Source organism: Sceloporus undulatus, chromosome 8, assembly GCF_019175285.1.
Source record: "Sceloporus undulatus isolate JIND9_A2432 ecotype Alabama chromosome 8, SceUnd_v1.1, whole genome shotgun sequence".
NCBI classification, from domain to species: domain Eukaryota; kingdom Metazoa; phylum Chordata; class Lepidosauria; order Squamata; family Phrynosomatidae; genus Sceloporus; species Sceloporus undulatus.
Window position 1 is genome coordinate 25,230,825 of NC_056529.1, and position 18,317 is coordinate 25,249,141.

Consider the following 18,317-nt stretch of genomic DNA (forward strand, 5'->3'; position numbering starts at 1 on the left):
AGATTCAGTAAAATTCATCCTGCAAAACCATCTCACTTTATATAGCTATTCCAACTGCTGTTGAAGTAGAACCTGAATAAGAATACCCTCAACTCAACCCAAGAAGGCCTTAGGATCCAAGGTTGACAGAAAGAGAGCTGAAATTGTAACAAAGGTTTAGTTGAAGAGCAGCTACAGGCAATCTATCTGGAGTTCTTAGGTGATAAAGTCTTGTGTAGGTCATATCTGTTGTAGTTGGGAAATATCCTATTACTCTTATTACCAGCTCAGGCAATTGATGTCATGCTTGAAAAGGACTATAAAGCAACATTTCTGCTTATGTTTTATGGGCTAGTCCCGGATACTTCTTTATTTAAAATGTACTATTTGCCTAACTGCCATGGGGCATGATTCACATCTCTGCTCTCTTTTGGCCCTCGCCACTAGCCATCTGATGATTCTAGATGCCTATTTGCCTTAAAAGAAAAGGAGGGAAGGAGCAATGAATGCACTGACATGAGAGGAATTTACATACATGACTTATTAAGATACATGACTTATTTAAAAAAAAACACCTTAAGATTCTCAAAGTCTTTCTGGTATTTCTCCCGCAGCGTGGATGCATTGCCTTCAAGGTGCTTATTCTCCAGCTCGTCTCTCATGACATTCATCTGGGCTTCTAGTTCTTGAATGCGCTCTCTTAGCCCATGCATGGCATTCTGCTCACTTTCAGAGACCTGCATTCCACCACTGGCCTTATTTGCTGCCCATGTTTCTCTTGCACCAGATGCTACTGTGGGCGATGTTTCTGGGTGCTGCTTCTGGTACTCGTCCAAGGATTCCTGCAAATGCTGTAGATTCTGGTTGTAATGCTCTTGCAAGGCCTGCAGCTCCTTACTGTGGAGGACTTGCAGTTCTTTCATCTTAGTCTGGAACTCGCCCTCCAAAGCCTGCATTTGCTCAAGGTGATGCCTTTCTAAGTTGTGCTTATCTTGCACAAGGACATCTAGACGGAGGAGCCCCTCAGTTTGTTCAGTCTGTAACATGTCCTTAGTCTTGTTTAGCTGCTCAACAACGTTTTGGATTTCCTCTTCATAACTACCCTGGAGGTCTGACATTTTTTGGCTCTGCTTATGCTCTTCCTCTTCCAGGAGCTTCCGTTGACTGTCGAGCTGCTCTGCTTTGGCCTTGAGTTCTGCGTTCTCTTTTTCGAGCACAGAAATCATTTCTGCATACTCATTCTGCTGCTTCCGGAGCAGTTCTTCATACTCTTCTCTGAGAGAACCAACGGCTCGTATGCGTTCCTGACACAGTGCATCAACATTTTGAAGAGAGTCCTTGTACAGCTTGGCCTCCTTTGCATACTCCAACCTGGCTCTGTAAGCCCCATAACAAACCTGGGCCTGGACAATCGCATCCTGCACTAGTAAAGAAGAGTAACGCTCAAGATCCCCCATGCAAATATCATAGGGAGGACTGTAAGAAGTCTTTAGGAGTTTGTGGCAGTCTTTCAGGGCATCTTCAGGGGACAGAGATAAGAGAGCAGCAGAGATTTCTTTGAGGACATTTGCCCTGTCTTTGAGCTGCTGAGCAAGATCATCATGGACAGCAGCCAGAGCCTGACTGCTAAGATCCTGCAAACTCTGGGCTCCTGCCATGGAGCCATGAAGGCTTACATCCCATGCTGTATGGACTCCTCCTGAAGCATCCTCTTGGATTTCAAGGGCTTTAGAAATCTGGTGCATAACTCCATCAAAATCGGGTGTCCTGTAAGCTTTAATGATTTCCTCCAACATGCACTTATGTTGCTGAAGAGCTGTTTTAGTATTGTGGAGGTCTTCTTCAATGGCTTTTAACCTCTGGTGAAAGGATTCTCTCATTTTCTGAGCAACAAACCCAAGCTCTGCTTTAACCAGTGTGCTGTCTGCAACCGACTGAATGAGGCACTCTGGGACATTGGAACTCAGTCTCCCCACTTTCTCGCTATCTTCTTCGCCCATAGCACCCAAATGTTTCCTTAACTCCCCTACCTGACTCCAAAACTGATCTTCCAACACCAGCTTTTTGGATAAGACATCAGCCAAGGCTACTGCAGTATGTGAAATGTTTGAAGGCTCTAACAGAACTGCATCCACCGTACCATGGATCTCTCTAAGGGTCAAAGAAATCTTAGAAGAAGCATCTCTCAAAGACTCTGCTATCTGGTTGATCAACGAAGATTCAAAAGCCACCCTCCTGGAAAGCAACCTCAATTGGTCTGGTTCAGAAAGTTCCAGTTGCTGCAGGGGAAGATGAGCTTTCTTCTCTTCAAGGCAGCTGCCTTCTGCATGCAAAGACTGGGCTGAAGGATACTCTTCTGCTTGATGGTCAGGCAAAGAAAATGTCAATTGTAACACCTGGATTGCATTAGACAGAGTACGTTCCATATTGGATAGGGCATCCAAAAACACCTCTCTTTCTTTTTCTTTGTCAGATCTGGGCAACAATCTGAGCTGTTCTCTGCACTGGCTTAAGCAAACCAAGGCTTGGTTGTTTCTTCCATGAAGCCCACCCAATTCATTGATATGGTTCTCCATCAGCTTAAGCTTTGACTGCTTCTCACTTTCCAGCTGTGAAACCAGCATGCCGACTTGAGTCAAGCTCTCCTGAAGCTGTTCCCTAAGCTGAGCTTCTGTGCTGGCCCACTGGTGATGGAGGGCAATGAGAGTGTCTTGATTATGGCCTTGCTGGCTTTCAAGTGTCATGGTTACATCTTTGAGCTTTTCTTCTGTGATATAAAGTTTTGTTTCCAAGGAGTGAATGATCGACAGATAAGTCTCAGGATCACCTGCGGGTGGATAACAGGGAGCTGGTTCTGAGGACATGCTATCTTCAGAAAGGGACCTGTCCTGGCTGGTGTCGGAGGATGTGCTGCTGGTCCATGTCTTCTCTGATCCATCGGGGTGAATGTACTTTTGGCACTGAATGCTGGAAAAACGAATCCTTTGTCTTTTGGCTCCTGGAATTTCTACATCAGGTTTTGTTGAGTCCTTCTGAAAAATTTCCCTTTCATTAAAGTCTGTAGACTTGGATGGAGACTTGCATTCCTCTGTGTTCATTGCTGTATGCTCATGTATTTGCCTCTGACTTGTATTGGGGACTTCATCATCATCCATACCATGGATGGCCATGCAATCTGAAACTGGAAGCCTTCCTTCCACATGTAAATGTTGCACTTCCTCTACTATTTGTCCAGTATCAGCAATGTCTGCTGCTATATTCTCATCAGACAGTATTTTCAACACATCTTCTTTGGCTTTCTGATTTTCTTCCATTTCCTCTATGCTGCTGGTCATGGCGGCCTTTTTAAGTAAACATTCACCAAAGTCTTGATCCTTTTTCTCAACAACTCTCAAATGGGTTTCCCTCACTACTCTCAGCTCTTCCTCCTTTTCTTTCAGGACTTTCTGCAAGTTCTGAAATTGTCCGGACACCACTTCATAGGAACGTTCCAAAGTGTGATAGTGGCTCTCTTCCAGTTGCAGCTTGGCTTGTAGCTTGGCCACCTCATTATCAGACTCGGCAACTTGATTCATCAGCTCTTGGAACCGGGACTTAATCTGATCCCTTTCTTCCTCAAGACTCTTTATGTGATCAACAAGGTTCTGGATGCTTGCTTCCTTCATTTCCAGCTGCTCCTCCAGCTGGTGGACAATTTCACTACTTTCAAATTTGGCCGTCAGTTTTTCTGTCTGCAAAATTTCCATTTGCTGCTCACTGTTTTGAAGTTGATTCTCATACTCGCTGGCTTTATCCTCTACTTCTTTCAAACTCTGGATCAAAACCTGCTTCTCCTTCTCACAGCTTTCTAGCAAAGCCTCATAATTCCTTTGGAGTTTCTCTTCCATCGACATGCGAGACTGCTCACTGGCACTCAGCTGCCGGCTCAGGTCAGCAATCCGATCCTGGAGCCGCTGCACTTCCTTCTGGTAGTCTCTTTGCAAGGCCTGCTGTGTCTCCAGATCCCTCAGTTCTTGGGTCTTTTCTAACAAGAGTGCTTCTGCCTTCTTCAGCTTCTGCTCACTGGATTTTAACTGGGAGCTCAGGGCTGTTTCACTGTGCTGCCATTCTTCCATCTGCTCTTGCGCTTTCTTCTTTTCAGCTTTCAAGTCGTTCTTTAGCTTAGCCAGAGTCTGCTCCTTGATGGAGAGCTCTGCGGCGGCATTGCTGAGTCTTGCTTGCAGGCTCTGAATCTCGGCCTCATGGTGCCGGATCACATCCTTTGCTTCTCCGTAGCTACGCTTGAGGGACTGGATCTGCTGGTTGATAAGCTCCTGGCGCTGACATTGGGCTTCCAGCTCGCTCTGGAGGTCTCGATTGACTTTATGAAGCCTCTGCCAGGCCCCCGATGAGGAAGCGGCGGCCTCCGTCTTGAAAAGAAAATTGATTAAATAGGAGATTAGTAACACTCTTGAGTCCCAGTTCTGAGTGTCACACCTCTGGTCATAGACCAACTCCTTGACATGGTTTGACCATGCAACCCATCTGCTCCAATTTTGGATGTTGCCAGTTTTGTTTTGTTTTGCTTTTTTTAAAATCGCTTTTATTCAGAGAAATAGGGTCAACTTCTTCCAGGTTAACAAACAACATGGATGATAAACACCAAAACAGCTTTAATGCAAGACAGCTCAAGAGAAACAAACTGAATAAAACAAAATAAGAATGATGGACACCACAGGAAAAAATAATGACACAGGACAAGGAGAAGAAAGGTTTGAAAAGGAGTGAAAACTGCAAGGAAGAGATGATGGCCAGCAGTGCCTATGAAAACCTTTTGTAAGTCCTGGAAGACCTACCTTTGGGGCTCAAGGCTAAATTGGAAAACCTATTTGGGTGGATTTTATTTTTGTTTGATGGGGCAATCTAAATATGACTAATGCTGTGTGTGCAAATGTCCACATTTAAATAAGCCTTTGCAAAGCAAACCATGCAAAGCTTGAGATCGTGTCCTAGGAAGGTGAGACCAAGAAGCAACACAATGCCTCTCTCCACTCTTAAGAGAAGGCAGCTGCGCCACATCTTTGAAATGAGTGTTTTTTGCATATTGTGAAAAATAACCACACACACAACTGTAAGTGAAATTGAAAATGTGGTGCCTCTGGACCCGTCTGCTGTGTTTGTTTTATATTTAAGCAAAGACAAGTGAGAAGGAAAGAAGGGATACGATGAGAACATAAAAGTTAGAACAAGGAATTACTGGAGAGATTTGAACCAAAGTCATGATGCATGCAGAGAGAAAAACTTACAAAGAATCATGCAAGAGTCGGACAAGAAACAACGTGGCTTGGCGAATACACAAACAGAAAGAGGAAAGAAGCACAGCGTTGAGCCTCATAATTTGGCCTGCCTTGCTGTACTGTAGTTTCTGGCAGGGACAGCCCACAGATGTGACACTCAGGTACATTAAGTCAGATAACATGCTTCCACAGGAAAAATAAACTCATGCATTATTATCCACACCCAAGAGAGATTAGTAGAGCGGCTTCCCCACCCTCCCCGCAAAAGAGCCAGAGGATATATTGGTATCTTGGGGAAAGAAGAACAATAGTCATGCTGAACTTTCTTTTGGCATCCAGTGGGCTTCAGGAGCTCAACTTGCAACCAAGCTCAAGGCAGGAGATATGCAGGAAAGGAGGTTACATTACAAGAGATCAATGAGGGGCTTCAGTTCAACATGCATGCGATCAAGCCCTGGAAATATACAGAACCTTGACTGAAAGGAAAACCTAAACATTTGACTTAGGAATCAAAAATGGGTCCAGTAATGATAAGGTCTGTTCATTTGTAGAAAAGTGTAACCAAATGCTCATAAGGATCTGAAACTACCGGCTTTTCAGAAGTTATCCAACACAAAACCAAGCAAGAAAGGCCATTTTTGAACATACTGCTCTTTTCCAAAGCTACTACAAAACAAAAGGTACATCCATGTAATAAGAAGATACAACACTAAGTACTTAAAACGGTTATGTTTACTTTTATTGGATGCATTACTTATCTATAAGAAATTGGAGTATTTTATTTTACATTGGGGACTGCCATCTAATTAAATAAACTGAATAAATCTGCACCTATATGTATATAAATCAAAAGAAATGCACTCATCTACAACAGAAAATACAGACCAAGGGGTACTTTGCATGGCGCCTACAACGGAAGCAGTTTCAGATGCGTTCTTGATTTTGTTTAAGAATATTCCTGAGCAAGAAAGTTGAGAATGGGTAAGATAGCCAAAACACTGGATAGAAGGGACACTTGTTTTTGTACATGTACCTGTAGAAAGAAGATTAATACCACCAAAACCTCCTCCCTCCCCATCAGATGACTGAAGGAGTGGCACACCACTACCTGCAATACTGGCATACTCACAAGCACCTTGGACTGAAGCCCCACAGAGAAGAACCACAATCACAGAGAAGGATCTTCCTTTTACCCTCCTCCTACCTGTAGGACATAGCCTTCCCGGGCGCTCTGTTCACGGCCCAAGGCTATTTTCAGCTGGTCCTGCAAGACGCGATTCTGCTCCAGAAGATCAGAGGCTGCTTTCTGGCTCTGCTCCAACTGAAATCAAGACAGAAAACAGGAGAAGGAAAGATGGGAATGGCCAAAAGCATCCGCAGCTCAGATCAAAAACTGAACATGTTGTCAAATAGAAACCGGGTGGGTAAAATGGAAAGATTTCCCTGAAATTCATAAATGGAAGTGTTATCTTTATACCCTGTCAAAGCTATGGAGCAGAAAGCAATCAAAGAGTTTGGTTTAGGAAGCAATTTCTCTCACAGACAAAAAACCAAACTGGCTCCACACTACAACAAGGTCTCCTGCAGCTTTATCTGCCAGGGTTTTTCCTTATTCCACACACCTTACTTCTAACGTGAAATATTCCTGGTCCTTCCATAATGGCCTCAGTGGCTCTGCTAACATACTTCGGGTATGTAAGAAACGCCACTTATGATGGATTGGGGCTTATATTTCTTCCCAGATACAAGCGACTCGCACCTGACCCAGATAACAAATGTGACTATGTTGCATTGGCCTGCCTTTTCACTGCCTCTGAGATTGAATTATTTATGACAGAGGCCACAAGAGCAACAGGACAGAACAAATAAACTAAGCATAGTTAAGATGCAAAGTGAGCTGAGCTGCTGGAGTTTGGAAGGAGCATAAAGGAGTAAAAGCATACTTCTTCAACACCACCACTGAGTTGGTAATGGCTAATATATCTGTACATTCCTCCCCTAAGACAACTTGACTCTGAGATCTTTCAGACCACATTGTGAATATTTATCCAGAGATTAGCATATCCCTGCCCAAGGAGATCCTAATACAGAACGATAGTGGGGGAAATGCAAACAGAGAAGGAAGAGTGGAAGAATGACTAAGGGGACAGCAGCTCCTCACACTTCAAATCAACCTCTTTCTGCTTCATCGGAGCCAGTATCATTGCACTAGTCCTTGCATCAGTCCTAAAAGGCCCTTTGTGCAAAAGCTCAATCCACCACATACCAGCCTTCCCACTTTACCTCCTTTTCCAGGAGCGTGGTGAGGTGCTGCTTGTGGAGTGTTTCGCTGCTCTCCTCTGAATGTGCGAGATGCAAAGGGGCAATGGGGACTTGCTTCTCCTCGCGCAGCGGTGTTGTCTCTACTTGGTGCCAGCGTTGCTCTATCTCCACATGAACGTTCTGAGACTTTGCTTCTGAAGAGATGGGCAACCCTGGAAGTCTGTCCACCTCCATCCTAGAGAGGTCTTCAGCGCCTCCCCCATCAGGAGCATCCAGGCTTTCAAATCGCTTGCGCCTCTCCTCCCTTCGCCGAGCGCGTTCTCTCTCAAGTTCCCCCGAATCTCCATCTTGGAGACCAGGCTCTTTGGGGAAGGCTGTGGCACTGTCTTTCAAATTCTCTGCCACATTTGCCCGTTCCTGTGCCAGGGCTTGCTGGATGGGACGGAACTCAGCCCAGTCAAAGGTTTTGGAGCGACCTTCTCGCCTGCGTTCCCGAGCGCGACTGCGCTTGTGTTCAGGGTCAATCTCTGCTTGCTCTGCATCTTGTTTCTCACTTGGCTTGGGACAGGCGTCGAAAGAGGAGCTGGTCTTACTCCTCTCCTCTGGCAAAGAGCTAGTAAGAATGAACCAAAGGAGACAGAAGAGCAAAAGAGCATTAGGCGTCAACGTAACATTCACCCCCACATCCTTAACTTTATCCTAGGGAGAAGACTGAGCCAATGTAGTATAGTGGTTAGAGTATTGGGCTGTTACTGACCAGGCAAACCTCTTTTGAACAAATCTTGCCAGGAAAACCCTGTAATAGGTTTGCCTGAGGGTTGCCATAAGTTGGAAACAACTTGAAGGCACACCAGCAACACAACATTGTGGCTCAGAAGAACTTGGTGAAGAAACTAAAACCTGTTGTAATTTCAGCCACTCCACCATCCCTGAAGCTTCTGGCTATGAATCCTGATCTACATTTAGCACTTAACATCCATCAGTCAGTGGTACGCAAATGTGTTTGTCTTGAGCCAGAACCCAATTTGATGTTTTGAAGCTTTTCAGAATCATTTTACATCTCAAGCCATAGAAAAAACCCTTAAGAAAATAAATCTCAATCCAGAACATACCCAAACATTACAAGCAGGAAATATTCATATATTGAAGCTGGGTAAGTAATGAACTTTGATAACAAGACTAGTCAAACTAGGAAGCTTTGCATTAAAAAACTTCTTACTAAGCAGTCTGGACACCAGATTATGAAATGTATTTTTCCTTTCATGAATGAATATATACTAAAACAAACCAATGTGATGTGTACTAAAAAAAAATACAAATATTGGACTTGTTCACCTGTTTTTGAGTTACAAGCTGCCCTTTACGCCTAGGTTTCTGTTTTAAACTGCCCTAACCTTTTGGCTGGTTTAGTCCTCCAAGTGAAGATTTGGTTTCAACCAGTTGGATCAATTGTCAGACTAGCTTAACAACTGAAGGGAAGAATGAATATAGGAAAGCAAGCAACTATTTGAAGAAAAGGACAACTGGCACGTCTCCAAAAGGATTCCTTGGGAAAGATTCTCCATGAAATATCTCCAAGCTAGTCTTTGTACTGGATATTCAGTCTCCTACACAAAGGGTAACTTCAGATCCCATTATCGCATGCATGCTGTGCAACCTCCACCTTTGGCAGTGCCACTTTTGCACCTAACAAAAATGGAAGCTATTGCACCTTTGGTTGGATGAGATGTTCCTGCCCAAAGCTATTCGGAGTTGATGCACGTGTAAAAATCATGCAAAATATCTGTTTGTCACTAATGTGTACACCCAGAAACTACAGCGCCCACAGCAGCTTTGAATACATACAATAATGACAGAATGGGCACTTCAGCCTTTTTGTATTAGACATCTTATATGCCCTTTTCTGTATTTATATAGAAAAAAAATGTAGAGCATGAAAAAACTGTGGCTTACAGGCTTGAATTTCAAGGTACTACATTGTTTTGTTTCTTCTAAAGACAGGAATCAGCACAAGGCCTAATGCAAGCTATTCACTGACAAAGAAAGCTGCAGCACTCAAGGTCAATGTTGAGGAAAGAAAAAGAGAGCAATGCACACAGGCAGCAGACAGGCAAGGTAAAGGGAAGGCGTTTTGGGCATCTGAGGAGAGCCTAAAATGAACAGTCAGACAAGGCCTTTCAACAAAAGATAACACGTGCCAGCCTTCGGCATGCAAGTTTGCAGACTGGGTTTGAACAGTAAGACAGTAATAATCTAACTCCAATGATTCTACAGAGAAACATTCAGTCACAAACCACAGAACAGAACCCCAAGGTAGACTAATAATAACAAAGACATTTTATCACCAATACCATTTAAGTACTCTCCTCAGAACCAAGAATATATAAAAGGGCAGTATCTGTATGACTCTTACATGAACGCATCAGATTACCTTACTTTCTACTGGCTTTCTGGATTGGCTGCAATGAACTATAAACCTATGTGCCTCGGCACAGAAGCATCCCAGAAACAATCTGCTCTGAAGCACCAACTGCAGGTATTTTTCTCCTTATGTGTTCCATACTACAAGCATTTGCCATCTAAGATCTCTAAGAAAGGAATACCCTAAAGGCACCACATCCCATCTAATCTTGGAAGCTAAGCATGGTCAGTCCTGGTTAGTACATGGATTGGAGACAGCCAACGTATCCCAGTTGCTGTAGGAAGGAACTGGTAAAACTACCTCTCAGTATTCCTTGCCTAAGAAAACTCTATGATGCTCCTGGGATTGCCATAAAGTGACAAGCTACTTGAAGGCACATGCACATGCTTGAATGGCCCAAATGTCTATCTGGTCCAGCCTTCTGTTCTCCCAGCAGCCAGCGAAATGCCCACAGGAAGCCCATGAACAGGACCTGACTGCAGGACAACCTTCATGCTTGTGCTTCATACAACTTGTGTTGGAGGCATGCTGCCTTGAGACTGGAGGTAATAGATGGCCATCATGACTAATAGCCACTGATAACTGATTTAACTGGCAAAGACTGCTACCTTGGATATTTGTGTCTGCTTCAGGCCCTCATCATCCTTAGCAACATGGTGCAGCTGAGGAATGCTCTTACCCAATCCTTACTCTTAGTATAAGCCCTGCCACAAATGATTTTAGATAATGCATGTCTTGAATGACTTCGTCCAAGAAAATGGCATAGCGATGCAATTTGGTCCCCAGCTACTTAGCAAAATGGTTGGATCCTCATATGACTGTCCATTTTTCCTGTGTGCTTGATGCTTGTAATTCAGAAATGTTAAGAAGGATTTCTTTACTACATTGGTAGAGCATCTGATTACATGAATAGCTATAACAAAGAAGAGCTGCAAGAGACACCATAGTCCTTTACTGTTTCAACACTGATCCAGCTGTACACAGAAGCACCCAGACAGCAGTGCAGAGGATTCATGCTGGTGGTATCTTCAGTTGTTGTCTCCTCCTGATCAGACTTGATGTCTCTTCCATGGTACACACTTCCAACACAGAAAAGTCCCATAAGATATTTAGTGGACCATGTGAAAACATAATGTGGGTAAAGGCTACGGCTTCCAGGCAATCGCATGTAACGTACTGTAATGTTTCTAAAAGGTAGCAGTTCATAGTTACCCTTTATATTTTCAAATACTGGCTCTGCTATGGTGACACTCCCATGTTGTCAGGATAAGAGAGAGAGATCGCTGTGCCAAAAGAGACAATTCAGTAGCAAAACCAGGCCCTGACTCTTTGTGCCCTCATCTTCACCCTCGCCTGCACATTTCTAAAGCAGAGAAGCAAGACTTGTACCCATCCATACTGCAGCATAGAGAAGAGAGCATGCAGTGAATCACAAGATATACAAACCACAAAACGTTAATACAGGAGAGAACACAGTTTTCCAACCTGGGCTTCAGCACCGATAGTTTCAAAGAGAAGCTTTTCCTGGGAACGCATGGAAATTAAACATATGAAGGAGTGAGGAGAGAAAGAGAAGAGGGCACAGAAGCACCCAGACAGCGGTGGGGTGATGTACAAGGGAAGGTAAATGGACCCCTTTGAATTGGGGTTGCTGCTTTTTTGGGGTATCCTTAAGCCAAAAATTCTGCCTTAACAAAAAAGTGATGCTGATGCATTTGCTCCTTCCTTGACACAAGTAAAGGTAAATTAACTAGAAAAGGTTGATCTGCATGACACTGAAATTCAGGTTTATAGCACAATGCACCAAGGTTTATGGCTGTCTTATAGCATTCTGCTATAAACCAGGTTTGGGTGCCATGCAAAGTTATCTCCTTGGTATGTTTACCCACACATGAAAAGGGAAGAAGAAATGGGTTGCATAAATTTGTTTGCTGCTTGCTGATATGGCTGTTTATCCAGCCAGGAATTCTGGCTTAAAGTAACATGTGAACACAGCTCATGCCAGCTGTTTTTGTAGTCTTGGCTTCAGAAGAGATATTGGTAAGGAGTTGATAGGGAAAGAGCAAATGGGGCTAAGAATTAAAAGACAAAAGTGGTAGAGGAGTAAGATAGGGACAGGGAAAGAGAAAACCCTTTCTAAAAGCAGACATGTGGTGCTTCAGTTGTTCAGAATGAGATGATATGACTTATCTATGTGTAGCTTCTGGAAATCACTGAAGAACACAAGGCCTATAATCTAACCTCTCAAATGTGTATTTCTTTAAAGGTACTCCTAAATGGAGGGATAGGGGAGGTTTTGGGATATAATGCTGATTACACAGTTAACTTTCCTTCAGGAACCTAAAAAGATGTCGTACCTAAAAGAGATGATCACATTGCAGTGCTTGTGCTTATGCACATACAAGGGTCATGCTGCGATGTGAAATTGGATCAGATGCCATCTGTTATCTTTCTATACTGCTCTCTTCTAAAAGTACTATAACCCACAATACTGACCCAAAGTCACCAAATGAGAAGAGACTTGAGCATGGGTCTCTGATCCCTCCCAGTGTGTCTAGACATTGTACCACATTCGTAACAAATGGTGCAAAACTGGAAGAGGCCACATCTGAGAAATCTGACAATCCAACAGCAATTGCCATACTCAGAAGAGGGGAATGGGGATGGAGGATTGGAGACTGAAAATGAATAGGTTCAAAAAGAAGATGTGCAGAACATGTTTAAAACAAGAAGGGAAGAGGCCAGCTGTCCTCCTTTTCCATACCTGGTCACATCCGGCGCTGTGGTGGGCCGAACGTGCTTCATAATGGTCTGGATCCAGTTGCGCCGGATCCCTGATGTCATGGCAGAGAGGGTGAACTTTCCTTCTTTAGTCTAGGCAATGGAGAAAAGAAACATGAAGGAAAGAGATCTTGCTGAGCTACCTCTCAGGACTGGTCCTTGTGGGGAGGAAGTCAGCCTTATGCCTCCTCCTCATGCCATCTATATTGTAAAAAGAACATATTTGGATATTTCCTATTGGGGAATGATGAACTTTCAAGAAGTCAAGCTGGATCAATAAGGACTCCCAAATTGTGGTCCAGATATGGGAAAGGATGAGTAATTCCATGCAGACCTCTGAAATTTATGCAAGTGGTAACTATGATTCACCAACTGCAGCCACCTCCTGTCCTGTCTCACTATATGATCCCCTGCTGTTCCCCACGTTTCTTTTATGACCCACATTAAGATCATAATCTTAAATGGCAAAACAAAATAAAATCAACAGCTCAGAAAGGGCAGAATGATGACCGTTAAAAGTTCAGCGAAATAGGATTCTCTTAGCTGGTGCCTCAAACATATTAACCAAAGCTACAAAAGGTTACCCAGAACACCGTAAAAGGAAGATCTTTCCTAGCAGCTGCCTGCCTTGCTTAAGCTAGTTGGGGATTCCAGGTTCTCAAATGCTGATCACAGACAGTGCATATGGGAACTCAATTTCCAATCACCTTCCTCACTACATGACCCATCATGTTCTCAAAGCTTCTCTTACATGGATCTGGAAGCCATAGTTCCGCTGAACAGGGTATTCCGTGACATCAAAACACGTCGACAAGTCAATTTCCCCATCCAAATCAGCAGCCTAACAAAACAAGGAAAGGAAAGAAAAGTTTAACAACAGCCAGTCAGTGGCAAAACTTTGAAAGGTGTCTCTCTTATCTCCAACAAGTTGCATGCAATTATTGATTCATTTGCTCATCTATAAAGCACCATCAACGAGCATGAGGAAATTAAAGGAGGAAAAGAATTATCTTCAAAGGAACTAAAATGCAACATGGGGTGAGAAATCGATGTGGGGCAGAATGGGTGCCAGCCCAAACTAAGCACAAAAGCACCAAAATAAATAAACCAAGCCTCCATTGGCAATGCCAAGAGCAACGTACCTCCTCTGCCACAGAATCTCGGTAGTATCTCAGGCTCTGATCCGTCAGGACAAACCAATGTTTCTTCCACTATTAAACAAATAAAACAACCTACTGTCATCTAAAGGCTGTGGCATGTATGTATGTAAAAGAGGAAAGGATCTTGCTATAGCCCCTTCATGCAGTCCTCCATGACAGACAGGATTCATTCATATTCTTAAGACTCTGAGGACAACACAGACTCATACAGCTGAACATGAGGACGATTCAGACATTGTGCCATGAGCGCATCTCCAAAATCTCGGTGTGGGATTGGGACCACACTAGAGGAGGACATTATTGCTTTCATTCTGTGTAAATGCTTTCTGGAGGGACTGTAAATGTTAATCTGGGAATTATGAGCTCCCCCATGTCATTGGACTATAAGGCCCAGCAGCCAGTCAGCATAGCATTGGGAAAGCTGGGAGTTGCAGTTCAACTGAAGGACTGAAAATTCCCATCAGTTAAATTCACCATTTAAAAAAAATCTCATTTTCAGCCTGAATTTCGGAATAACAATGTCCCCCTTCAGATTTGTAGAGCAGGAGATGACTCTCAGATGCCCAGGCAAATGCACAACTATAAAAAAAGACCTTGTCCCAAGGCTACCAATGACAATTTGTTATTACAGATTACAAATACACCAGAGCCCTGTCTCCGTGTTCCTTCTTAAATAGAAGGGAATAGGACAGGAAGAGCGAGGAACAGGCTGCTTAACTGGAGCAGGGCCACTCTCCCGTGTCAGTAACATTGTCTGGCAAACCGGCAGAGTCTGGGAAGAGAACATTTGACCACGTTGCCTCGGGCGGAGGAGAGCAAGGCAAACAGCTGGTCCTTCCATTAAGCGCTGCCTCCAAGGCATTCTCATTTAGTCCAATTACTTCCCCTTACTGTATGGCAGGATGCCTGGTGCTGCGCTCAGCGCTGGAGCCCAAGAAGTCAGAGGTGGAAACTGGCAGCAAAGCAGCCTGCTTTTGTTGACAAACCCAGGCCTTGATATTTAGGGAACTTGGACATAGAAGACAGGGAAGACTTAGGGCTGGTTGGAGACCTTTTGCTGCTTTCATTTATTCCTTTATTTTTACAACTGATGTTCATCACTGTAGGAAAGGCGTGCAACCCATTATAATTCATCCCTCCCACCACCTCCACCACTTTTGGGGGCTAGAAAAAGGGTGATCAGGGCAGTTCAAGGGCCACAAAAACAGCTCTACGTAGCCCAAGGATGAACTTTGTTTAGCCCTGAGGTAAACTGAAGGGCTCATTCCAGTGTTCTTCGATGACAGTCCCAGAAGGAGACAGATCAAGCACATGTTTGTTGCTGTTATTGTTGTGATAGTTATGTACAGGGATATAGCTTCAGATGAGGAAGAAGTCAAGAAAGGTTTATGTGTCTCTTATGTGAGATGGTTTATTTTGTCATTTACTACATGTAGAACTACTGGATCCAACAAAGCAGTAACTTGCAAAAATATGGATGAAGCCTAAATACCAAATAATAAAGCACAGAGAGGGGCTGCTCCACTTCCCTGAAGAGAAGGCAGAAAAAACCTTTAATGGTTATTATTTGCAAGATGCACCACATTCTGCTACAGCAAATGCAAGCAGGCTTTCCCAGAAGGCTTACCTGCCCATCTTCATACTGCTTGGTCAGCCACCCTTTCTTGAAATTCAGCAGGTCAGGCTGCAAAGAGAAGAGAAGAGCAAAATCTAGAGTTCTCCTCCAAACTCAGAACTGGACTGTGATGCACAACTGCAATGGAGAGAAATCACCCAGGCGGTCATTTTCCTAATGCAAATCTGAACATAAATGAAATCCTGGTATCTTCCTTACCCACGAAATAAGTTTGTACACACAATAAGGAAAGAACTACCTCAAAAAAAGGATATCTCAGAAGATATAGCTGATTCTTTTACTCAACTGGTTAAGGCTATATAGTGCTTTTAAAAACCATCTCTCACAGAATGACACAACAGACAAAATTCACTGAGATCCTATGAACCTGGAAATTCCATTTATGGGTGGAGTGGCTTTGGAAGGAAAACAAAGAGGTTGCAGATTTATCGTGACAATTTCGTTAAATTCAAAAACCCAACAATAAAAGGCAGGAATTTCACTATCATGTTATCTGAAGTTGCTTTTATTACAAAGATGCACCTTCTGGAAAAGGAACGCCTAACAGGACTGGAGCTGAACAAGATTTGGGATGTACCGAAAACTGAGGAATCCGCCACCAAGAGCAGTACATACAGTTTGTTTTCCAACTTGGAACTTTTAACATTAGGCTCTGAAACGGGTATAATCCTAGAACATTCATTTCAAATCAGGTTCTAGCCTTTTATTTCAATGCATTCTATCAAGAGGGAGGAAACACATCTCTTCTTATGTTACAACCCAAATCCTTCCTTCCCTCTTTAGCAAGACAATACCTGTTATCCACATCTGGATGTGAACTTTGCAGTTATCAAAATACAGCACCATTGTGCAATCTACCTGCAGCTGATAGAAGCGAAATGACCTGAGCTACAGAGAAGGAGGTTGTAAGTTATGTATTGGGATATGTAACTGCTCTCAAGGTTTTTGAAAACCCTCCTAAACCTTCACAACTTTCTTGGTCCCCCACATGTCAAATGCCCTAAAATCCTTACAAAATCAAGTGCAAAGCCCCATTGAGCTACCAGAGTTGCAAGTACCTCCCAGAAGTATCGCCTCTAGAATTCTAGAAATGCTGCTAATGACACAATAACAAAAATCCACCAGCAGAGAAAGCCTCATGTGTGGCAGAAACCCATTAACTACTCAGTGTTTGCAGTTCAAGCCAGAAGACCCAATGGGTCTGTGTATATGTATCAGCCTACCTTATCCATGCAGCTCCCTATTCATCTGCCAATTCACAGAGTCTTCAAGGTCTTGTTCCTCAATTCTCTGGCTTGTATTTATAAACTTTGCTGGACATGGCTGGCAGCTGGAAGTCACATGGATGGTGGGATTCAAGCTACTGAACGAGCTCTTATTTATGAGGCCTCAAAATACACTGGACACTTGGCTATGTGTGTGCGAGAGAGAAACAGTGCATAGCATCTAATAGGCCCTGCATAGTCAGGTTTCTTCAGAAGCAGTACTACCCCTAAGGCAAGCTGTGACTTTAAAAAGCTGCCAAAACGGATAGCAAAAGAAGTTCTTCCCATCACTATCCATGGTGCAAGGTGTGCGGGGAAAACACACCCATGCCAAGTGAGCAGGGAATACTGGCTAGTCCTTGTGAAAATGCTTCCAGAAGGTCTGGCTGTTAGCCTGCAAGTGTGTCATTTTCAATATTTGACTGCACAGAAGCCCACTTGGAGGGGGGGGGGGAATAGCAGGGCATTATATCAAGAAGCCAGCTAGATCGGACTGAAGGTCTGTTTAGTTTATCAACCAGGTTCCCACCGTAGCTAACTGGATAGCCACTGTACTTCTGAGCTAGTGACCACTATCATACTGTATATGGAAACAACTTCCATCAAATGTGTGTTTTGTGAAGAAGCCCTTTCTCCTTGGTCCTGAACTTATGGCTAAGCAATTTCACAGAGCACCCCCAGGTTCTGTGCTATGTATTAAGTGGAGCGTTTGGGACTCAATCCTTTCTATTGATACCATGCATATTTCTAAACCTTTACTGCTTCCCTCAATTCCCATAAATATTATAACTTTCCTGGAAGAAGAAGATGCTCCAGTCATTCTGGCTGCCTTCTTGTATATCTCTCCCAACTCAGCAATAGCCTTCCTACCAAAATGGAAGAGATGCTAATTTGCCACTGCGAAATCTTCCATGCTGGGATTTCTTGTTCTGGATCTCAGACCAAGCAGCAAAGAGTGGTGGATTCAAGACCAAGGAGCCCTGGTCTGTCTACTTGACACAGGACCAAGGGGGCAAAGAAGGAGCGACCTCCACCTTTCAATACAAATTCCCTCTAAGAATATGTTACACACACAATTTCTGAATGCCATCTTCCTCCCAGCCACAAAAATAGCTTCCTGTCCCGGAGATACAGTAATATGATCCTGTGGGACAGACCCACCGGATGCAAAGAGGCAATCCCACCATAAGAAAAGTCACCTGCAGATTTGGAAGGATTTGGGCACCCAGAAGGAAAAGGCGGCTTTGGTGCCCCCTGCAGCTCAAACGGCATAAACTTTGGTATCTCATAGTTGACATCTGTGCATCCCTTTCCACCGAATGAGGATAAGAGCCTTAAGCAGCCACAGAGCCTTCCCTCCCCCTTGTGAATCATTTCTGGCATCACCAAAGGATTACAGAAAATAACAAGAAGCTATACATCTCCAACTGTTCCAGATTCCACCCTTACAAGTGTGCCACACCAGGCATCATGATATCTATGCACTTGGGACTGCAGCAAACAAATTTGCACCAATGGGTGGATGCCAACATTAAG

At 43.7% G+C, this 18,317-nt stretch overlaps 1 protein-coding gene across 5 annotated transcripts in view; it reads right to left on the reverse strand.

The window, feature by feature from the left end:
* Positions 1-18,317, reverse strand: part of LOC121914793 (myosin phosphatase Rho interacting protein) — an 84,207-nt gene that overhangs the window by 10,522 nt on the left and 55,368 nt on the right. For 2 of the 5 annotated variants that reach the window (XM_042438488.1, XM_042438489.1), the window contains exons 10-16: positions 15,508-15,564; positions 13,863-13,931; positions 13,472-13,561; positions 12,704-12,813; positions 7,539-8,130; positions 6,460-6,576; positions 555-4,388 (exon numbers count right to left, since the gene is read on the reverse strand). In XM_042438488.1, the coding sequence (XP_042294422.1) occupies positions 555-4,388; positions 6,460-6,576; positions 7,539-8,130; positions 12,704-12,813; positions 13,472-13,561; positions 13,863-13,931; positions 15,508-15,564 (4,869 nt within the window). Of the gene's footprint in view, positions 1-554; positions 4,389-6,459; positions 6,577-7,538; positions 8,131-11,424; positions 11,464-12,703; positions 12,814-13,471; positions 13,562-13,862; positions 13,932-15,507; positions 15,565-18,317 lie in introns of all 5 variants that reach the window. The other 3 variants (XM_042438492.1, XM_042438491.1, XM_042438490.1) reach the window with 2 other exon arrangements.